Here is a 24418-nt window from a genome sequence, read left to right on the forward strand (position 1 = left end):
GTTTTCCACTTTTTCTTTGGTCATTTTAGCCTTTTTAACCAGAAGGGTGAAGGGAGTATCTGCCATCAAACAAGAAGACAGCCGCATGTAACTACGACGGTGTTTGCTAGTTCACCTTACATGCATTAATGTAATAACGTGCTCTAAAAGAACGTACGTACCTGGACCCGCCTACTATCCTCGGAAAGGTAAAATGATTGGCTAGAATCTGAAGCGTATGACATCTCAGGAAAATAAAGCACCGCTGCTTTTCGGTCTGGTTACTACCGTTTATGTCGGTTTATTACCGGTACCCATCGCTAGTGGAGAGCAGACTTTATCACAGTAGATGTCTTTGTGAAAGTGCTGTAATTAAGTTTAAGATTATAATCCACCCACTGTTATCATCTTCAATGCTCATAGAGCAGAGCAGCTATCTGAACGCTACTCCAACAGAGGTTGATTATCTTGTTAATAACTTTGACTCTTCACTACGTACGACTCTGGATACTGTAGCTCTGGTGAAAAATAGAGCCTTGAAAGAGAAGAACTTGACTCCGTAAACTTTTTGTGTCTGTCTCTGTGACCATGTGTCGTCCTCTGCTATTCTCTTGTGGGGTGTCCCACAGGACTCAGTTCTAGGCCCCCTAAAAAATTTTTTTTTAAATCAACAGACTTTAACCGTGTCCACTGTGAGGGTTGTTGTTTCTGGACTTTTCCTTTCTGTCATGCTGAAATGAACTTTGACCTTCAGTGTGTTAACGCTGTGCAGGCAGCTCGCTGCAAACTAAGCAGGAAGGTAAAGTTGTGTTTTGATGTAAGTGAAGAAGAAGAAGGAAAGCTGTTTTAAACGGATTCATCTTCACTTATTCACACGTTGTAAGTTTGACAAACTGAATTTGTGCTGGTTTCAGTCTCTTGGTTCCTGATTTGTAGCTAAAAGTAAGAAGCAGCTACTTTCAGCTGTTTGAGAGAAACTGAAGAAGACGTTTACTGAAGTTTTAGGACCAACAGACTGATGAATAAACCAAGTAAACCAAAGTAAAGACAAGCTGCACTTTGACTTTTATTAGAACAATTTGCTGGAACTACAGAGTAATGAAGTACTTCAAGGTTTTGTGTGGATGACTTCCAACCTTACTGTACAGCACAGAGCACAGAGGGACAATATATGTAATCAATATATGATGCAGAATGAACAAGTAAAGACTGTAAGCTGAGTCTGAGGCTCATGCAGGACATTTCATAGTGAGGTGTCTTTGGTTGGATTATTCAAACATTTACATCAAAGCACCAAACTCATTTCTCACAGATGAAGGTGTTTGATCCAGAACTAATGTACTGTATCCATCTCCCATCATAGTCACAGCAGACTCCATAGTAACCATATTCGGGATTCCCATATCTTTCTGCCCAGAACCTGTCAGAGAGATCAAATCTGATATGAAACTGGACTAAACTCATAACTATTGTCACATTCATATAAATATGAGTCTCTTTTGGAATATTTCCAATATTTCCTGTATTTCTTTCCCAGGTTTCTCGCCCACTTTCCCTCCTTTAGACTTTTCTCTGAGAATCATCATGCACACTAAAACAGCTTTCAAGCTTTGATGAATATGAAATCTTCCTGCTGTAAAAATGGAGAATAAAAAGAAGTCAGAGCTGACTTTCTGCTGTTTGAAACTGTTTTGTCAGCTGTTTACAGACATCACTTTGAAATGTGTGTCTATCAGGTCATATTTACTGAAGCTTCTTCCTTCATATGTTCTGAAGTTTTACAAACACCAAAGAAGAAGAGACAGGAATTCTCTGAAACAGTTTTTGTTCTGTGAGAAAAGAAACATTACAGCACAAAAAACATGAAGACAAATTGAACAAAGTGAAATGTGTCGGTCGCTGCTTTGAACATGTTTCAATCCTGATTTCTTCAAACTGACTTGTTGTAACTGAACGTCATCACAGACTGCAGATGAAGAGAGTTCAAGCACAGCTGTTCATTCAAAGGAGGATTTCTGCTTTTCTTTACATTCAGTTTGTGGGGCTGTTGGAAAATAGCTCAACTCATGTATTGCTGATCTATCTTCCAAAACATCAATGTTTCACTTCTAAATAATAACTCTGGAATAGAAACAAACTAATGTCTCACGTTTCTGTCAGCGCTGATCCGTCCACCCATTCCCATTTAGATCCTCCTGATGTGTGTTTGGATGTCAGACCAATCCAAAAGTATCTTCTGAAATTACTGACAAATTCACTGACAAATTCCTGTTTGAGAAGAGACACAAATATTGTCTCCAGTCATAATTCAGCACTTCTGTTGTGGTGACATCATCTTGTGAATATGTCTGAAGGAAGAATAAATGTGATGAAACTTTTCTTCCATTGTGCAGAAATCAGAGAGAAATCCATCAGAGTGGAAACAGGAAGCAGGTCACAGACTGACAGCAGGTCAAAAACACAAGTAACAGATGACTGTCAGCTCCATCAAAGATCACACAGACATGAACAAACACACCCACCTGTTCCTCTTTGCTGTTTATCATCACCAGATCAGCTCCTTTATCCTGACAGTCTCTCCTGTTGTCAGACCAAGTTTTCCAGTCAGTGGATTTAAAGTAACAGCTGCATCCAAATCTCGTCCATCCTTCATCACACTTCTCTTAAAGTCAAACACATGTTTTAAAGTCAGACTTTGTGTCATGTTGTATCACATTAATCTTTGGTCCCTGTCATTTTCCCTGTAAATACTTCATTTAAACTCAGGTTTTCTCTCTTATTCATAATTAACTGAAACTTACATTTATACAGAGAAACTGTTACACAGCATCAAACATTTAGGATTCAAAACAAAGACACAATCAGGTTATCACTGTGTAACACTGATGTTTTCTATTAGTTATTCAAACTTTATTACCTTCTATCTTCTCCTTCAGCTTCTTCACTTCTTCCTGTAGCTGACTGTGGTTTTTACTCAGTTCATCATAACGGCTCTGTAACTGAGTCAGGTTGGTTTTTGTGTCTTTAGAGAAAAACAGATTAAAATTAAGTTAAAATGTTCTGACAATAGTTACGTGTGATTTTAGAATCCAGGAGTCAATTACCTTGAAGTTCATCCTGCATTTGATTTTTGTTCAAAGCATCTAAAATATTTTTGTAAGAACCTAAATTAAATTAAATTAAATTAAATTAAATTAAATTAAATTAAATTAAATTAAATTAAATTAAATTAAATTAAATTTAATTTAATTTAATTTAATTTAATTAAATGAGTGAAACATTGAACAGAAATAATCTTCTTCCTCTGCTTTGTCAAATATCAATAAGAGTCAGAAACTTGCAGCCATTGTTCTTTAACATGTCCTGTGGGTGGAGGTGTTAGAACTACAGGAAATCTGATGAGCTAAATACGTATCAACTGTGAACAAAAACCACTGACAAGATTCAGAATAATTGTGCTTCAGTGTGGAGGAAGAAGGTGAAGAATCAAACAGCATTTCTACACCTGTAGTCAGAGATGTTATCTATATGCTTTGAAAGAACAGACAACACTGGGAATCAACACTTCCTCATATCACAGGTGTTTCCATGTGATCAGGTACTTCCTGTGGAAGTGCAGCTCTCACTGTGTGTTTCCTGTTTCACTTCGAAGGAGTTTGTAGGGCTGAGCTGCCTTTGACTGTGAACAGTTTCTCCTGTTTATGTTATTTTGGGAGGTCAGCTGCTGTAATTTGGTTTGTTTCTTTTTTTATCTTAACACAAGAAGCTGATTCAAAATGTAAAATCAGTTACCTTTCAAATCCGTCTCCAACTCTGACAGTTTTTAATAGTTTCTTACCTTCCATCTCGTCCTTCAGCTGCTCTTTTTCCAAACTCACCAAAATATCTGGTTAGAAATGCAACAAAACCGAAGATTTAAAATTTAAAATGATTTAAATAAAGTTTTTCATTTTCCTATGAGATGAATGGAGCTAACATTAGCTTGTTAGCTAGCTGCTTAATACACCAAGTGAACTAACTAGTCGCACAATGACAGACGGCCACTGTCTAACATAGTGTGACTGCACCTGCATCAGTCTGCAGCAGATGCTGCTGCCTGTCTGCTTTGTTGATATAATCACAGAATCACCGTGTTGAGTGAAGAGTTTGAAGGAACAACAAGAACATTCACTCCACCTCCACAACACACACAAGATATGAGCCAGGAATCATGCACACAGACACACACCTGCTAATCAGTGCTAAGTAACAGACTCATGAAATACTAGAAGCTCAGTCAGCAAAACCAACGTGTTGGTCAGGCTGTACCACACAGCAGCTCATATTATTGATCAGAGAATTCCATTTAAAATGCCACCGTGCAGTTTTTATGAAGAGGAAACTATCCTTAGAGACCAAAACTCATTTGGTCCTGAATGGAAACATGTTTTTAAGGCAGCAAAGGTGCTCATTTTAACATGGGAGTGTATCATGAGCATGATAATAAAACTCCTCACAGCGTGTTGTGATTCCAGCCAGAATCAGCAGATACAGAACCACCAGCTTCACTTCAACAGCTCTGAAACGGCTTCTTTTCACAGCTGGAAGCTTCTCCTGGGCTTTTATTTCTACGAAGGCAAAATGGAGAAAATAATTTGTTAATTTAATTATTAAACATGTTTTAATCATAATTTGTTTCCCATTTTTCAAGCGTATTTTATTGGTTTATCGTCAGAAAGACTTTCCACCTGCAGCCGACCTGATGATGAGCTGAACAAGTTCATTCTAGCAGTTTTGATATTTACAGGAGACTTTGTCACATGTTTGTCTTCAGGTGACTTTTACATATGTGAGAACAGAGACTCTGACAGAGAAACGCTTTGATGTGACTCAGAAACAGACGAATGTGTATCAGCCGTGTTTCACACAAAGACCAGATCATGAAGACAATGTTGGTTATTATAATATGAATATTATGTCATTAAAACAATATCTCCATGATTTGCTGAAATGAAAACAGAGTTGTTATTCATTGGTCTGATTTCCTGTCAGCTAAAACTAGCTGTGAAAAGTGTGCTTTGAGCAGTTTCCGTGGTTATACTCGCTCCACAGTGTCGACCAACACTTCCTTGTTTCTTCTATTTCTGCCTTCACCACTGATCTGTGAGATAACTCCTCCAACACTTTTCTGTCAGCTTGTGGGGACTGAAGAGTTTCTACACTTACTAAAATAACACACTGATACTTTAAACTAGACAATTTTTATCATTTATTCTCTAAATAAACAGAAAACATTAAAAATATAGAAACATATAAACCATAATAAGAGCAGAGACTGCACACCTTCACCAAAGCTTGAACTTTCCTCCACACTATGAATAAACTGAGTCTCTGGACCCAAAAGCTTTGATGGATCTGTATTAGTTTGATATTTTATTGAGAAGATGGAAACAGTCTCTCCTGATTCCTGATCCCTCAGTATTTGATACTTACCTCCGTCCTGTGTTGAAACAGGGACCTGATGGTCTGTGCTGGAGTCCACATTCTCATGGAGGAGGACCAGTCCCTCCAGTCTCTCTCCTCTGTCCTCTCCTTTGCTGTATTTCACACTCATGCTCAACTCTGGATCCTCATCGATGATGGAAGACATTTTAAGATGCTCAGTTTTCAGCAGTATCAGTTTCCTGTACAGCAGAGCTGTCACTCAGTCGCTGTGTTTCTCTGTTAACTGGAGCTTTTCTATGTGAAGCTGATTCTGATTCTGCAGTAAATCATAAGTAAATGTTGGTCCTCTGTATTCTGATTCTGCTGTTGCTTCGTTTCCTCTGTCTCTCTGTGAGCTGCTTTGAACAGGAACTACAGACGTCATGACAGGAAAAGCTGAACCACATTTTTTTCATAGTTAGAATTAAATCTGATAACACAAAGTCCAGATAAACAGAATCAACTTTCTGGGTTTATTGAAGGTTTGTTCAACAAATTAAACTAAATTTCCTTCAAAATAAAATGTTTGCATTTTATTTTATTTATTTATTCATTCATGATTTGAGTTTATGAACTCTACTTTTTCACAGATATTTCTTTGTTGTTGTTTTTTGGACAGAGACCATTGAAACAGTAAAGAAAGTGGGGGGAGAGAGAGGGGCTGAGCTGCAGCACAGAGCCTGGGCTGAACACGAACCTGAGACTCTGCAGTACTTTTTACTGCTGCTAGTTTTTCTGTCCTGACAGATGTGATGATCTGATCTGTGGCTAAATAAGAACACAGAAGTGTTTATATGACAGCCGAGTCACATGATGGAACAAATTTATAGGACAACATGATAAAAGTGCATCTGAACGGTTTCTGAAAATGTTTTTCTTATCTGATATGAAACTCACAAATACGTTGTGCAACATTTAATGTGCCACGCATCCTCGTGTCCTCATTTTACATCATCAGATGTTACAGCCGAGATAAAGTGGAGAGAGAGAGAGAGAGAGAGAGAGCGAGAGAGCGAGTCTTGAGATGTGAGAGATTTGTCATGTTTCGTGTGTTTGGAGTGTGTAGATAGCAGTGTTGCGCAAGTTCCTATGAAAAAGTAATTAATTATAGTAATAGTTACTACTTCAAAAAAGTAACTGAGTTACTAGATTCTAAAAGTAATTAATTACTTGAAAAGTAACTTTTGTGTTACTTTAAATAAATGTTTAACCCTCTGGGGTCCAACTACTTTTGATGTTTCCTCCACATTTCACCTTTAAAAACTATTTACTTGCCTTGTTTGGTCTCATTGTTTTCAGCACAACCTCACGTGTCTGAATTTACAGTCATGTTTTCATTTTGACAAACTGTGTTAACACAATTGATCAAAATCAGACAAAAAACTGTAACAACCACAAACATGTTTAATGATCAAATTTCATAACTTTAAATGCAAATATAAACTGTCAATTTTAAAATCATATGCACAAGTTATGCAAACAACAAAGTTATTTGCATCCATTTAATTTTACCTTGATTTTTTAAATAACCATTTCAAACTATTTACAGAACAATCAGCTGTTCTTCAACAAGATGCCACAAATTATTTGTGCCACTGCAAATATTTCTGTCCACTATAAAGGAAACATCACAGCCTGATACCTGCAGGTCTGACAGCAGCAGGTGTATCACTCCTGTTTCTAGGACATTCGCGGCTAAAACACTGTTAAAAGTGTAGTTGGTGACAGAAAAACGGGGTATTTTAAAACTACACCACCACCATTGCTGCCTGTGATTTGAAATGCATTCTGGGATACCTGGCTGCCCCAAGTCTACACAAGCAATCGATTATCTAGGATCGACCTATTTTGACTTACTTTGCACGGCAACCAATCAAATGTTAGAGAAGCTGCATGGGCAGCGTTAACCCCGCCCCCTGCGTTTGATGGGTGAGGTTGACAGATAAAATTAATTCAAGATGAGAGCCAGGCGCCAGGACTGCCAAAATGAAATAAATAAATATATCATTAAATAATTAATTAAATGTGTCAATAATTAATTAAAATGTGAAATACATAAATAATTAATTAAATGTCTCAATAATTAATAATTACATGTGTCATAACTATTTATTTAATTAATTATTTCCCATTTTAATTAATTATTGCCACATTTAATTAATTATTTAATGGTGTATTTAATTAATTCATTATGGCAGTCCTGGCGTTCCATACTTGTGAAGCTCGCACACAAGAATTTCACTCACATGTAGTGTACCAGTGTAACTGCACATGTGATGTGACTATAAAAGTCATTTGATTTGATTTGATTTGAAAAGGAACACAGTTTGTCCCGGACTTCAGCTAGAATGAAAAAAGAAACAAATGTAACCCTGGTAAGATTTACAGCAATCAGAAGTACAGGGTTCTTTGAATGCATCGTAGTTCTCGTCTGATAGTTTAATTTCCGGGCTTGCCCTGAAGGCATCACCTGCAGCTCGGTGCGCGGTGTGTGGTGTAGAAGAACAAAGACGGCAAGGAAAAACTCCATGCTGCCGCGGAGCACGGTTTTTCCCAGTTGAAAGAGAGAAAAGAGGTTAAATTAATATTTGTGAGAGAGCTGTTGTTAGCGGTGAACCACAGACGGGTACCTACCTCGAAGGAGTCGGAGTGTTTCTTCGAACTTTTTGAACTATTCTTGTGAGTTAGCCTAGCTCACTTAGCACCGCTATTGCAGTTTAATGCACTGAAAAAAACAACTAACCAGTCAGAATAGTAGTAAATGTGTTTAATTATGTTTAAGATGTGTTTTCATAGTATTGCAATTGACAGTGTGAGTGTTACATTGTGACAGTTTCCATAAAAGCCTGCAAATTCTCTGAACAGGTAGCCATGAAGCAACCATATTTTTCTCAAGAATAATTCAACTTAATATTATTTGTATGGCCATATCACAGCAACAGCATAGCCTTAAACTAGTTTTGGAGTAAAGAGAACTACACATATAGTTGCTTTTTTGGGTTACTTTTATGTCAAGAAAGTTAATTTGTTTAGAACTGTGATCAAGGATAACACGTTAAACGTTGAAAGTGTCACTATAAAAACTGTACAAACTCCAGAAAAGTGGCAACTGAGGTGGCAAAAGTGCAGGCAATTTTTACTGAAGTACAGCTGCTAGTGTCAAAAACACTCGAGTAAAGGTTTGATAAAGTATCGGTTGACAAAATGTGCTCAAAGTAAGAAAGTCAAAATAGTAACCTAACTGAACCTTGTGCTATAATAAAATAATATTAGTAGATAGGTCCACAAACTTAGTCTGGTGGTAAGAGGCACAAGGGCCTTGGAGGCACATTTGGCAGCCAGGGTTAGAGCTCAGAAACCTGGGGCCTCGGGGGTTTGGGGCTAACAACACTGACTGGTCAAAGGATCTAACATCCAAGTGTTACATGGTGTTGCAGGTGATAAAAATCCATAAACCATTGTTTAGAGGTTGTTGTGGAAGTTTTCCATTTAATAAAGCCTGCAGACAAGCGATGAGCGGTAGCTAACATTCTTTAATCAAGACAACTTTGTTACCAGACCCCCACCACCTGTCTAACTGTTTGAATGGAGTATGAGGCAGACATGCTAAAACAGTGAGCTAAAAGCATTACCAATAAACAAAGTGATCAATACATAAATGAAAGAAATTCCTCTACAAGGTGATTGCCAGTTTGGTTGGGTTTTTTTGAGACACAGAGAGTGAGAGATCCTGTCCTACATTACTTTAAAAAAAAAATAAAGGGGGGTTTCAGAGCTGTTGATGTACGCAGCAGTGTTCATAGAAACATTAATCAACCCTGTTTTTGGCATTGAGTGTTACATTTGTGACAGTTTCAATAAAGCCTGCAAATTCTTGCATTTATACTGGAGAGCAAAGAAAGATTAGATGCTACGTGTACTATGGAAAATCAGTTTCATAAAAGCTACATAAACAGAGATGAAGAAGACTGTGTTTGTAAAACTAGCGGAAACTTGTGAGAATTATAAGTTATAAGAATGTTTCTGCTATCGATACAATTTGTGTTGTTAATCCTGAATGATTCATGCTGACAACATCATAAGAAGAAGGTCATTTTACTCCACACACACACACACACACACACACACACACACACACACACACATTTGGAAAATCACATAGTTTGACCATAAAAATTCCCAGAATAATTAGTATTTGAGATTGCTGAAGCAACATCACTAAAGAAAAATATCCTTGCATGTCACTTTCATTTGAAAATCTAAAGGTTTTTTTTATGTAAAACATAAAAACAACAAAAACGTTAGATGTTAGAGATGTCCTGATGAATTTTGTGAATATCTAGATCATTGGTGTTTGGATTTGAGGGTCAACAGGGCGAAACACTGAGGCTGGGTATTAGAAATACAACATGGTAACATGAGACATGTTAACTCTGAGAACTCTAACATTTAGTTTAACGTGTGAGAGGTAAATGCATAACAGAAGCTAAACAGGAGTTGCTTGTCTCTAGATTAGTTGAAATAAATTGAAAATAAACTGATTTGAACAGGTTTGATGCATTATACAAAAAAGAAAAAGGCTCATGACATAGTTCACACAATCTAAGCAAGAGTAACTTGGAATCTCAAATGTTAAAGTACACTTACTGATTGTACTTTTACTACATGAGCTAATGCAGATGCTCTAAAAGCACGCTGACTGAAAAAGAAGCGCACACTTGGAGAAACTGTGCTGTAACTACTCATACTGTGAAGTTTTCTGACAAAAGTGAATTGAAAACTTATGCTTTACAGCTTACTAAGGGGTCCTGTGATGGGCCATGTGCAATTACACAAAAGAACAAGTTAAATTTCACCATAACACTGACTGGAGAAAAGCCAGTTTGGTATTCTAATTGAGATTACAACTGTAATCAGTAAAATCAGTGCTGTGATAGTTAGTTTAAGATCAAAACCTGATTTAAAACACAGTCTAACATCAACATTCTTGCCCCTGAAAATAGGTCAGGATGGCCGAAAAATGTACCTTAAAAATGAGATTTTCTTTTTGTTTCATTGGAACAGTAAAGTACCATAACAAAGAAATGAGTACACCTTTGTAGATATCACTGATATGGAGTTTTTCATGTTTTACATAAAGACTTAGAGCTGCTAGTTTCCTAGTGGCATTTTCTCATTTGAACCATGGTGACTTAAAAGTTTAGCAGCGAGACACTTGTTTCCTTTGTTCCATCAAACATTTCTTTCAGACATCTGTGTTTATCAGAGCGATATGTGACTAATTTTTTATTGAATTACCAGAAAGTACACAAATACAAGATTAAATATTTTATTTATTTATCAAAGACACATAATTACACATTGATACAATGAACAAGGTGTCTATGAAAATTACACATGGTGTAAGAAAAACATTATAACATACAAATAAGTGTTTTATGATAATCTGACATACTTTAAAAGCATAAGAATAAAATTTTTTTTAAAAAAAATCATGTTCTTTGATGATCACATTATCACATTCTTTAAAGCATAACGTAGGGAGCAGAGTGTTCACAAAAACAGTTTTATGATTACTTTTTCCACAGCGCTTGTATGCCTCTTGCAAAACTATGTACTTTTCACCATAAGACACAATAACTCACGATTATCTAAGACCAGCCATGAAATGTCCGTCGCTTCATTACAATCATTTGTCCCCGCTGCTGCCCTCAGATCCAGATGCAGTCTTCTGTACTGGGGGGTAAAATGGCTCTTTTAGTGGTTCATAAAAAATATCTCAAAAAGCGATGTTAGTGCGGGGACCAGAAACACTGGGTTGCAGAGCAGTTGGTAAGGACTTGTATATTTCTGGAGAGTCTGCAAAAGCTGTCTTGCTCGTGCTCCTGATTGGATATGTGGAGCCCGGCTCTGATATCTCACTGGTGGCAGCTAAAGGTAGGCACGCCTTGGAGGCGGAGTTGGTCTCGGGCGCAATCTTTCAAACGAGCCTCACGGCATTTCAGGCAACCTCAGGCCGGAAACAACATCCGGTCACTCGCGGTCAAAATCCACGCAGAGCTGGTGTTTCGCAGCGATCAGTTTAACACATCTGGCTTAAATCAGAGTCTAAAAATATAAAGAAAAACAAAAAGAGTTTTAAAACACGCAAACTAGCAAAATATCAAAGGAGCATAACGTAACAATAACAAGATGATATGAGATACCTGATGAGGCCATGATAGGTGATGTAGACATGTAATGTATAAACTTTTACGGGAGTTAAAGTCGAGCTTATATATATTTTAAAGTGTATTGTACGTGGGATAGGCTCCAGCGCACCGCGCGAGCCTGAAAAAAAGGATAAGCGGAAGCGAATGGATGGACGGATGGTGTATTGTACGTGTTACAAACCATTGTGATATTTTTTAAATGAAAGGATTGACAGAATGGTAAAAAGGAAAATGCAAAAATGTAGTTAGAGAGGAAGATTAACACTTACCGAACGATATGCACATAGGGAAAGTGACGGCAGTTGTTGATCCCTGGTTCGTGGTTGTTGCGAGCTCGTTTCCCGCAGGCTCTTCTGCACTTCGGGCGTAGCGATGAGGCTCAAAACACCCCAATCAGACAAAGTAAAGGCGATCCGCGGTGTGACCAAAACTTTCACCCGCTTTTAGCTGGTAGAAATAGATTTCGTTCTCTCTAAGGCTGTCTAGCCCCAAAGCCCACCGGTGTTGAGCCTGAATCTCTCCTCCATCATACCTGCAGCCGAATGGCTAACCGGGGTGCGAGGGGAGCCGCCCCATTGTTATGTGATTGGCAGCAGGGCTAAGTTAGGCGGAGTTGGTCTCTGGCGGAAATTTCGAACGAATAGCCAGAATCATTGTGCGGCAGATGTGGAGCGAACAAGCAGGAAATATTTGTGCTCTGGAAGCGGTTTGATTAAGAGCAAAGGGAGAACTTAGACTCTGCGTTGAATTTTAGAGGTAGCTGGTAAGAGGGATCGTTTTGAAGAAAACAGACTAAGGACTTTTCAGGATTTTTCCCCAGTTTCCGAAATATAAGGTTTTTGGGAATAAAAGGGGTAGCTAGCAGGGTTTTCAGGAGTTTTTCCCTGGTTATTTAGTCTAAGGATCGGGGTGAATTTGAGAAAAACGAGTAAGGTTTTTTCAGGTGTTTTGGAGAAAACGCGGAGCATTTTTTCAGGATTTTTTTCCCCTGTTTCCGAAATATAAGGTTTTTGGGAATAGAGGGGTACCTATCGGGGTTTTTTGGAGAAAAGAGTTTTTTATGTTGGGAGCCGCGGTGCGTTTTTCAGGGATCGCCAGAGTTTTTTTTTTTTTTTTTTCACGATTCTTAGTTTTATTCTAAATCTCCTTGTTCGGATTAAACAAATGCATATAAATTGAAATAAAGTTTTCCCCAAAGGCATGCAGCCTGTATTTCTGGCCATACTGAACGTTACAAAAGCACAAGTTTAACTAAACAGTTTCACTATTTTACTATGTATTATTAACACGTTTTCACACATAAGCACGGAGCCCGAGACACACAAAGTCCGGAGACACAGACACACGGCCTCGGGCACGCGCCCTCGCACACACGCTGAGCCACCACCAGATGGCGTTTTTTAAGCATAAAAAAAAATAAAAACTTTTTTTTTTTAATGGATTAAAAAATAAAAGAATGCTATTTGATATACAAGAAACTTAAATAATCAATTAGTTCTTTTTAGGGGGAAAAAGCAATGAGCTATGAACTACCATATTTTTATGAATATCATATTTTTATTACTTCCTTTATTACTTTATTACTTCATAGGACCATAAATCATTATATGGGGTCATAAATCACTCAGTTTGACATAAGGGGTATAATATCACTCTCTTATAGCTATTGCTAATCTCAACCATTGTCCCTTGTTGGGCTTACAATCACAATACATACTTTTTACAATAAAACATAGAACCAAAATACATCATAAATAAAATTAATAGACAGTAAATTACATGAGTGTTACAAACTGTGAGATCACAGGACAGCTTATGAGGATTTAAGGTACACAGGTGTGATCATTGTAATGGGGTGACAGTAGTTGATTCTTTGTTAATAAGGCCTTGATGAGTTTTGGGACAAATTGAGTGAATTGCAGAAACAAATTATCACTAACATCACATGAGTTTGTGGCTTAAGTTTGGTGTTTTGCTTCATTCAGCTCAAACTGTTTGTCGTCTTTACAGGAAGTGTAGCAGCACATACAACAAAGGATGAACTTTAACATTTTGTGTGTGTGTTTCTAGGAGGGGACACTGACTATGACGAGGAGGCTGATGAAGACTCTGATGAAGTCAAAGCTCTCAGAGGCAGCAACAGTAAGTCTTTCTCAGCTAACGTGTTGTATCAATGTGTAATATTTTTGTGTCATTTTTGTGTGTAAAGTTACATAATTTTGTACTCTGGTTTGACTGATTTTAAACTCATGTTGCAGCTGAATACTGTGCTTTTTTTCCTTTCACAGTGTCCATTGACCAAGACAGTGATTACGATAGCTCTGACTCTGGTGTCTCTGACTGATCTCTCGTAAGTGTCTCAGATGTGCTTCACAGATTCACAATGAGTTAATTTAGGATATTAGAAAGTTGACATATGGAGAGGGATGCACCAGCCTGATATTGGTCTTGCAAAGCTGGATCAATAAGTTGTTAGACATTAGTGAACGTGATGATTATGACATTTGGAATTATTGTACTAACTAGAAAGCGAAAATTTCAGAAGAAATTTTAAGTGTGCCTATGCCGCTGCTAATCAGTGTAGTTTGCCATCCATACGGCTACAGAGAGCAAAACTCAGCAGAGCAGCCATTCTCCACCATGAACTATGGTAAAAACAAACACCGCTCGCGCCTCACAGATGACAGCTTACAGTTTTGTGTAAAGATGAGGTGACTTCGTACAGCCCCGATTTGCAGACGCTGTGCACAGAGGTTCATGAGCAGAAGTCCCATTGTACCACGGCAGACCAACAATGTTTGCATGAACACGCTTTGTAGCATTACTTTATTCTTTATTCTTTATTCTGAATGAGTAACAATGGTCTACAGCCAATATTGTGAATTAATATACAAACTTTGGTTGTAAGATTCAGATAACTGTTTAATAAAAGCTAAATATTTTATATGAGAGTAAGAAAGAAAAGTATTTCTTTGTGCCCCCTTTTCCCTGTTAATGCCCTACCTGGCCCCCTGGCAAAACTTTGCTAGATCCGCCCCTGCACAGTTACCAGCTGTCAGCTACTTAGAAAACAGAAACAGTTCATAACTTCAACTCATCCATGTCACCTAAAAGGTAAACCTGTTTCTCCATCAGCTGTTCAGCTCTGATGATTCAGTAAGGACGTCTCCTGGTTTCATCTTCATGTTTCCCTCTCACCACATATCCAAACCATCATGACCAGCAGCTTTACAGCTGTGGCTCCAGCAAACATCAGCTGATGCTAGAAATTAATATTAAATCAATTCTAACAACAGCTGATCAAACGTGCTGCTGTTGTTTAGCGACATCCGCTGGTTTCCTCTTTCTGGTGCAAAGTGGGCGATAAACAAGAGAGCCGATCAGCTGATCATTGATCAGTTTCATGATTGAAGTTGCAACAGGAGATGGAGGGGAGAGAATGACAGGGGAAGAGGCAGCTGTGCAGCAACGACAGAATAACTCCAGCTTTGTGTCTTTTTCCATTGTAGCTGAAGTTCGGGACAAACTGTTCCTTTTCAGCTCAACACGAAACTCGTAATATTTTCTCTGAATGTGGGACGATTTCGTTTGTACGGGACGGTTGGCAACTCTACTAAATAACTAATAAAATGAAGTTCACTATCAGTAACATCATAGCACCACCCAGCTGTATAGAAACTCCGTCATGCTAGCTAGCACGCAGTACGAGTTATTGTAACTGACTGTAAAAAGTCAGCATAATGAAAATAAACTCCACCTAAACTTGGTTTATATCTGACCAGATAGACTGCAGGTCATAACTTCTTACCTGAAGTTCAGTGTGTGTGTCTTTCAGTTTCTCTCGTTATGTTCCCTTTCAAACTTTAGAGACTTTATTTGAAAGAAGACACTAGTGTGAGTGTAAATAAGAGCAGTGAGCTGTAAAGACCGATTAAAGTGAAATGAGATGAGGTCAAATGAATGTGATGACTTTTTAATTTATTTATTTTTTGGACTTTTACATTTTCTAATAAATATCAGTAGGTTTCTATTGTTGAAGTCTTTGTTATATTTAACTGATTTAAAGTTAAAAAAAGTTCAGTGTGATTACACATAAGAGTTTAAGTTGGTGCATCCCTCACTGAGAACCTGCTGTTACTCTACATGTAAAATAATACTGTTGCTCCTCTCTGCAGCTGATTCTGACAAACAAGGTCAGGCCCAGGAGTCATCCTGAATCTTCAGCTACATCAAGTTTCACGGCTCGCATGAACTAGATTATTGGCATACAGGCTACAATAATTAAAAATAATAATGATAAATATAAATAGTTTATTTTGCACTTTACAGATTAAAAATCTGAGGTATAGTGTGGTTCTTTAGCTTTCCATGAAATGGGTTTTAAAAGTGTTCATGCTTCCTCAATCTGAACCTTCATGACAGCAAAATTTATGAGTCAGTTTTGATAAGTTTAAAACTTTTAGAGTAAATCATAAATCTGAAAACATGTTTGTAAAGATATTTGAAACATTGTCACTGGTTTATGCACCTGTGAGAATAGTTTCGTACCGATTGGACACAAAGCAGACGCTAAAGTCTGCATCTGATAAAGTGGGCGGAGCTCAGCAGTCACACCTGCTGCCTCTGCAGGAAACATCTCCAGGCAGGTGGAAGAAAATGTTTTAGTGTGACGTCTGTTAATGCATATAATGTTTTTATGTAGGAGAAATATAATTAAAATCATAATATTTAGAAGTGAATACATAAAATAAAATGGTTGGATACTAAACAAAGCATAAATGTAATGTGAAGGTTGGTGCTTTAACCCTTTCACTGTAAGTTGGCTTAATGAATCAGACCTTTACAAACAGCGAGACCTCAGGTGCTCATGAGAATTAAATGATTTTAGATACTCTGGTGTGATCATTGTAATGGGGGCGTGGCATAAACTGATTATCTCCTTTTTTATTATGGCTTTTATGAGTTTTTGGCCAAATTGAGTGAACTTCTAGATGATTACAAAAACTACAGTCTGTCTGTGTAAATACATTTATTGTTTTATTGTGCCTTAAATATTCATTTGCAGTGAAACTTTGTTTGAAAATAGAGAAACTTTTTCTGTGGGAAATTTAGGGCAGAAATCTGGAAAATGTTGTGTTTCAGTATTTTCTTGCATTTACATGTAAGCTCTTAATTTGAAAAGTTCTGTTTCCAAGGTAATTTCTACTTTTATTCAGCACGAGCCAAGATTACTTTATTGATTGGATAAGATGCTTTAATTATATTCTAGATTTTAAGTTTGAACTTTACGGTAAAAGGTTCAGTCCACATGATGAAGCTGTCTGTGGATGAATCAGTGAAATATTTGCTGTAAGACTCAAATTCTTCTTGTAATCCTGAAATGTCTTCCATTGTGTGGGCGTTTACTGATAATAATGATGGATTGTAAAGCATCGTATATTTGAAGATTGTGTTCTTTCTTTAAAAAAGTTATTCTGTTTACTCTTTTTTCCCCATTTAAAAATAAAAATTTCACTTGTTTGTTTCTATTTTTTCTGTAATAAAAAAATATAAGAATAAGAAAGCGTAAGACTTTTAATTCATTTGAAAGCCTGATGCTTAGCCTCGTCCACCCCAGCTGTGAAACTCAGAAACCAGTCTTACTTGTTGTCATCTATCGTCCACCTGGGCCTTACACAGAGTTTCTGTCTGATTTCTCAGACTTTATATCTGATTTAGTTCTGAGCTCAGATAAAATAATTATTGTGGGTGATTTTAACATCCATGTAGATGCTAAAAATGACAGCCTCAACATGGCATTTAATCTGTTGTTAGACTCAATTGGTTTCTCTCAAAATGTAAAAGAACCCACCCACCACTTTAATCACACTCTAGATCTTGTTTTAACATATGGCATAGAAACTGAACATTTAACAGTGTTTCCTGAAAACCGTCTCCTGTCTGATCATTTCCTGATAACATTTACATTTACAATCATTGATTACACAGCAGTGGAGAGTAGGGATGGGTATCGTTTAGGTTTTATCCGATACCGGTGCCAAACCGGTACTTTTGAAACGGTGCCGGTGCTTAAACGGTGTTTAAAGAATGAAGAACACACACTTTGTCCAAAAACCTCTCATGTTTTGCTTTTTTTGTAAAAAGATAACAATGTTAGCCTTTTCTGCAGCTATGGGGCAAATATGGTATCACTCTTGGCTGGAAGCAGCTTAAACAATGGAAAAAACACAAACTTTGTCCAAAAACCTCTCATGTTTAACTGTTTTCCACTTTTTCTTTGGTCATTTTAGCCTTTTTAACCAGAAGGGTGAAGGGAGTATCTGCCATCAAACAAGAAGACAGCTGCATGTAACTACGACGGTGTTTGCTAGTTCACCTTACATGCATTAATGTAATAACGTGCTCTAAAAGAACGTACGTACCTTGGCCCGCCTACTATCCTCGGAAACGTAAAATGATTGGCTAGAATCTGAAGCGTATGACATCTCAGGAAAATAAAGCACCGAAATGTGCGCTGCTTTTCGGTCTGGTTACTACCGTTTATTACCGGTACCATCCCTAGTGGAGAGCAGACTTTATCACAGTAGATGTCTTTGTGAAAGTGCTGTAATTAAGTTTAAGAATATAATCCACCCACTGTTATCATCTTCAATGCTCATAGAGCAGAGCAGCTATCTGAACGCTACTCCAACAAAGGTCGATTATCTTGTTAATAACTTTGACTCTTCACTACGTACGACTCTGGATACTGTAGCTCTGGTGAAAAATAGAGCCTTGAAAGAGAAGAACTTGACTCTGTGAGCTTTTTGTGTCTGTCTCTGTGACCATGTGTCGTCCTCTGCTATTCTCTTGTGGGGTGTCCCACAGGGCTCAGTTCTAGGCCCCCTAAAAAATTTTTTTTAAATCAACAGACTTTAACCGTGTCCACTGTGAGGGTTGTTGTTTCTGGACTTTTCCTTTCTGTCATGCTGAAATGAACTTTGACCTTCAGTGTGTTAACGCTGTGCAGGCAGCTCGCTGCAAACTAAGCAGGAAGGTAAAGTTGTGTTTTGATGTAAGTGAAGAAGAAGAAGGAAAGCTGTTTTAAACGGATTCATCTTCACTTATTCACACGTTGTAAGTTTGACAAACTGAATTTGTGCTGGTTTCAGTCTCTTGGTTCCTGATTTGTAGCTAAAAATAAGAAGCAGCTACTTTCAGCTGTTTGAGAGAAACTGAAGAAGACGTTTACTGAAGTTTTAGGACCAACAGACTGATGAATAAACCAAGTAAACCAAAGTAAAGACAAGCTGCACTTTGACTTTTATTAGAACAATTTGCTGGAACTACAGAGTAATGAAGTACTTCAAGGTTTTGTGTGGATGACTTCCAACCTTACTGTACAGCACAGAGCACAGAGGGACAATATATGTAATCAATATATGATGCAGAATGAACAAGTAAAGACTGTAAGCTGAGTCTGAGGCTCATGCAGGACATTTCATAGTGAGGTGTCTTTGGTTGGATTATTCAAACATTTACATCAAAGCACCAAACTCATTTCTCACAGATGAAGAACATTGGGGTAGAAGAACGTGACCCTATCCATCTCCCATCAACGTCACAGCAGACTCCACAGTAACCATAACTGGGAATCTCACGTCCTTCTGCCCAGAACCTGTCAGAGAGATCAAATCTGATATGAAACTGGACTAAACTCATAACTATTGTCACATTCATATAAATATGAGTCTCTTTTGGAATATTTCCAATATTTCCTGTATTTCTTTCCCAGGTTCTCGCCCACTTTCCCTCCTTTAGACTTTTCTCTGAGAATCATCATGCACACTAAAACAGCTTTCAAGCTTTGATGAATATGAAATCTTCCTGCTGTAAAAATGGAGAATAAAAAGAAGTCAGAGCTGACTTTCTGCTGTTTGAAACTGTTTTGTCAGCTGTTTACAGACATCACTTTGAAATGTGTGTCTATCAGGTCATATTTACTGAAGCTTCTTCCTTCATATGTTCTGAAGTTTTACAAACACCAAAGAAGAAGAGACAGGAATTCTCTGAAACAGTTTTTGTTCTGTGAGAAAAGAAACATTACAGCACAAAAAACATGAAGACAAATTGAACAAAGTGAAATGTGTCGGTCGCTGCTTTGAACATGTTTCAATCCTGATTTCTTCAAACTGACTTGTTGTAACTGAACGTCATCACAGACTGCAGATGAAGAGAGTTCAAGCACAGCTGTTCATTCAAAGGAGGATTTCTGCTTTTCTTTACATTCAGTTTGTGGGGCTGTTGGAAAATAGCTCAACTCATGTATTGCTGATCTATCTTCCAAAACATCAATGTTTCACTTCTAAATAATAACTCTGGAGTAGAAACAAACTAATGTCTCACGTTTCTGTCAGCGCTGATCCGTCCACCCATTCCCATTCATATCCTCCTGATGTGTTTTTGGCTTCCAGACCAATCCAAGAGTATCTGAATATACTGACTGATTTACTGTTCAGTTGATTGACAAATTCCTGTTTGAGAAGAGACACAAATATTGTCTCCAGTCATAATTCAGCACTTCTGTTGTGGTGACATCATCTTGTGAATATGTCTGAAGGAAGAATAAATGTGATGAAACTTTTCTTCCATTGTGCAGAAATCAGAGAGAAATCCATCAGAGTGGAAACAGGAAGCAGGTCACAGACTGACAGCAGGTCAAAAACACAAGTAACAGATGACTGTCAGCTCCATCAAAGATCACACAGACATGAACAAACACATCCACCTGTTCCTCTTTGCTGTTTATCATCACCAGATCAGCTCCTTTATCCTGACAGTCTCTCCTGCTGTCAGACCAAGTTTTCCAGTCACTGGATATAAAGTAACAGCTGCTTCCAAATCTCATCCATCCTTCATCACACTTCTCTTAAAGTCAAACACATGTTTTAAAGTCAGACTTTGTGTCATGTTGTATCACATTAATCTTTGGTCCCTGTCATTTTCCCTGTAAATACTTCATTTAAACTCAGGTTTTCTCTCTTATTCATAATTAACTGAAACTTACATTTATACAGAGAAACTGTTACACAGCATCAAACATTTAGCATTCAAAACAAAGACACAATCAGGTTATCACTGTGTAACACTGATGTTTTCTATTAGTTATTCAAACTTTATTACCTTCTATCAGCTTCTTCACTTCTTCCTGTAGCTGACTGTGGTTTTTACTCAGTTCATCATAACGGCTCTGTAACTGAGTCAGGTTGGTTTTTGTGTCTTTAGAGAAAAACAGATTCAAATTAACTTAAAATGTTCTGCAAATATATCTGTGATATAAGAACTTGGTGTTTGCTTACCTTGAAGTTCATCCTGGAGCTCAGTGTGGCTGTTCTTCATTTTGTTGAATTCACTCTTGTTCAAAGCATCTGAAATATTTCAGTGAAATCAAAATAAAATAAAATGAGTGAAAGATTGAACAGAAATAATCTTCTTCCTCTGCTTTGTCAAATATCAATAAGAGTCAGAAACTTGCAGCCATTGTTCTTTAACATGTCCTGTGGGTGGAGGTGTTAGAACTACAGGAAATCTGATGAGCTAAATACGTATCAACTGTGAACAAAAACCACTGACAAGATTCAGAATAATTGTGCTTCAGTGTGGAGGAAGAAGGTGAAGAATCAAACAGCATTTCTACACCTGTAGTCAGAGATGTTATCTATATGCTTTGAAAGAATAGATTCTGACTCATGTGACATGTGCCTGTTCTCACTGAAAATATGTCTTTTTACATTCAGTCAAAGCTGCTCTGAGGCTTCAACACTTCCTCTTTCTGCTTATTTATAATTAATAAATGTTTCTTCTTGCAGCTTCCAGGAACTCCTGTTACAGTTTTTCCTGCTTTCAGACGTCCTTTTGCAGGCATCTCTATTCTCACATCACAGATTTGTAATGTTTCTCCTGATTCAGCATTAAGTCTGTCACAGCTCCACCAGGACCTAAAGGTCAGCTGAAGATCATCAACTGATTTAAAACCTAGAATCAAACCACCTTAAAATCCAAACATCAGCAGCTGCTGGGAGTTTTCTCTGTGTTGTTGTTTTTGTTATTGTGGAGTCTTTACCTGATAATATAAAGAACCTCGAGGCAACTGTTGATGTGATTTGATGTAATAAAAAAAGATTAATTGATATATCCCAGCAGATGAATGGAGCTAACATTAGCTTGTTAGCTACCTGCTTAATACACCAAGTGAACTAACTAGTCGCACAATGACAGACGGCCACTGTCTAACATAGTGTGACTGCACCTGCATCAGTCTGCAGCAGATGCTGCTGCCTGTCTGCTTTGTTGATATAATCACAGAATCACCGTGTTGAGTGAAGAGTTTGAAGGAACAACAAGAACATTCACTCCACCTCCACAACACACACAAGATATGAGCCAGGAATCATGCACACAGACACACACCTGCTAATCAGTGCTAAGTAACAGACTCATGAAATACTAGAAGCTCAGTCAGCAAAACCAACGTGTTGGTCAGGCTGTACCACACAGCAGCTCATATTATTGATCAGAGAATTCCATTTAAAATGCCACCGTGCAGTTTTTATGAAGAGGAAACTATCCTTAGAGACCAAAACTCATTTGGTCCTGAATGGAAACATGTTTTTAAGGCAGCAAAGGTGCTCATTTTAACATGGGAGTGTATCATGAGCATGATAATAAAACTCCTCACAGCGTGTTGTGATTCCAGCCAGAATCAGCAGATACAGAACCACCAGCTTCACTTCAACAGCTCTGAAACGGCTTCTTTTCACAGCTGGAAGCTTCTCCTGGGCTTTTATTTCTACGAAGGCAAAATGGAGAGAAAATCATTTGTTAATTTAATTATTAAACATGTTTTAATCATAATTTGTTTCCCATTTTTCAAGCGTATTTTATTGGTTTATCGTCAGAAAGACTTTCCACCTGCAGCCGACCTGATGATGAGCTGAACAAGTTCATTCTAGCAGTTTTGATATTTACAGGAGACTTTGTCACATGTTTGTCTTCAGGTGACTTTTACATATGTGAGAACAGAGACTCTGACAGAGAAACGCTTTGATGTGACTCAGAAACAGACGAATGTGTATCAGCCGTGTTTCACACAAAGACCAGATCATGAAGACAATGTTGGTTATTATAATATGAATATTATGTCATTAAAACAATATCTCCATGATTTGCTGAAATGAAAACAGAGTTGTTATTCATTGGTCTGATTTCCTGTCAGCTAAAACTAGCTGTGAAAAGTGTGCTTTGAGCAGTTTCCGTGGTTATACTCGCTCCACAGTGTCGACCAACACTTCCTTGTTTCTTATATTTCTGCCTTCACCACTGATCTGTGAGATAACTCCTCCAACACTTTTCTGTCAGCTTGTGGAGACTGAAGAGTTTCTACACTTACTAAAATAACACACTGATACTTTAAACTAGACAATTTTTATCATTTATTCTCTAAATAAACAGAAAACATTAAAAATATAGAAACATATAAACCATAATAAGAGCAGAGACTGCACACCTTCACCAAAGCTTGAACTTTCCTCCACACTATGAATAAACTGAGTCTCTGGACCCAAAAGCTTTGATGGATCTGTATTAGTTTGATATTTTATTGAGAAGATGGAAACAGTCTCTCCTGATTCCTGATCCCTCAGTATTTGATACTTACCTCCGTCCTGTGTTGAAACAGGGACCTGATGGTCTGTGCTGGAGTCCACATTCTCATGGAGGAGGACCAGTCCCTCCAGTCTCTCTCCTCTGTCCTCTCCTTTGCTGTATTTCACACTCATGCTCAACTCTGGATCCTCATCGATGATGGAAGACATTTTAAGATGCTCAGTTTTCAGCAGTATCAGTTTCCTGTACAGCAGAGCTGTCACTCAGTCGCTGTGTTTCTCTGTTAACTGGAGCTTTTCTATGTGAAGCTGATTCTGATTCTGCAGTAAATCATAAGTAAATGTTGGTCCTCTGTATTCTGATGCTGCTGTCGCTTCGCTTCCTCTGTCTCTCTGTGAGCTGCTTTGAACAGGAACTACAGACATCATGACAGGAAAAGCTGAACCACATTTTTTTCATAGTTAAAATTAAAACTGATAACACAAAGTCCAGATAAACAGAATCAACTTTCTGGGTTTATTGAAGGTTTGTTCAACAAATTAAACTAAATTTCCTTCAAAATAAAATGTTTGCATTTTATTTTATTTATTTATTCATTCATGATTTGAGTTTATGAACTCTACATTTTCACAGATATTTCTTTGTTGTTGTTTTTTGGACAGAGACCATTGAAACAGTAAAGAAAGTGGGGGGAGAGAGGGGCTGAGCTGCAGCACAGAGCCTGGGCTGAACACGAACCTGAGACTCTGCAGTACTTTTTACTGCTGCTAGTTTTTCTGTCCTGACAGATGTGATGATCTGATCTGTGACTAAATAAGAACACAGAAGTGTTTATATGACAGCCGAGTCACATGATGGAACAAATTTATAGGACAACATGATAAAAGTGCATCTGAACGGTTTCTGAAAATGTTTTTCTTATCTGATATGAAACTCACAAATACGTTGTGCAACATTTAATGTGCCACGCATCCTCGTGTCCTCATTTTACATCATCAGATGTTACAGCCGAGATAAAGTGGAGAGAGAGAGAGAGAGAGAGAGAGAGAGAGAGAGTCTTGAGATGTGAGAGATTTGTCATGTTTCGTGTGTTTGGAGTGTGTGGATAGCAGTGTTGCGCA

The 24418-nt window shown here is 37.8% G+C and overlaps 2 protein-coding genes across 2 annotated transcripts in view; both read right to left on the reverse strand.

Annotated features, from left to right (window-relative positions):
* LOC146492535 (uncharacterized) overlaps positions 1-24418 on the reverse strand; it is a 66000-nt gene that overhangs the window by 16754 nt on the left and 24828 nt on the right. The gene's annotated exons all lie outside the window — the stretch shown is intronic.
* On the reverse strand, positions 1022-23894 carry LOC146492536 (uncharacterized). The gene is made up of 7 exons (XM_085149232.1): positions 23350-23894; positions 22372-22482; positions 20993-21061; positions 20817-20912; positions 20422-20561; positions 20040-20167; positions 1022-1399 (listed from the first exon to the last, which is right to left on the reverse strand). Exons 1-7 carry the CDS (start codon positions 23504-23506, stop codon positions 1279-1281), a joined length of 822 nt encoding a protein of 273 aa, XP_085005358.1. The 5' UTR covers positions 23507-23894; the 3' UTR covers positions 1022-1278.

This window comes from Neolamprologus multifasciatus, chromosome 22, assembly GCF_963576455.1.
Source record: "Neolamprologus multifasciatus chromosome 22, fNeoMul1.2, whole genome shotgun sequence".
Taxonomy (NCBI): Eukaryota; Metazoa; Chordata; class Actinopteri; order Cichliformes; family Cichlidae; genus Neolamprologus; species Neolamprologus multifasciatus.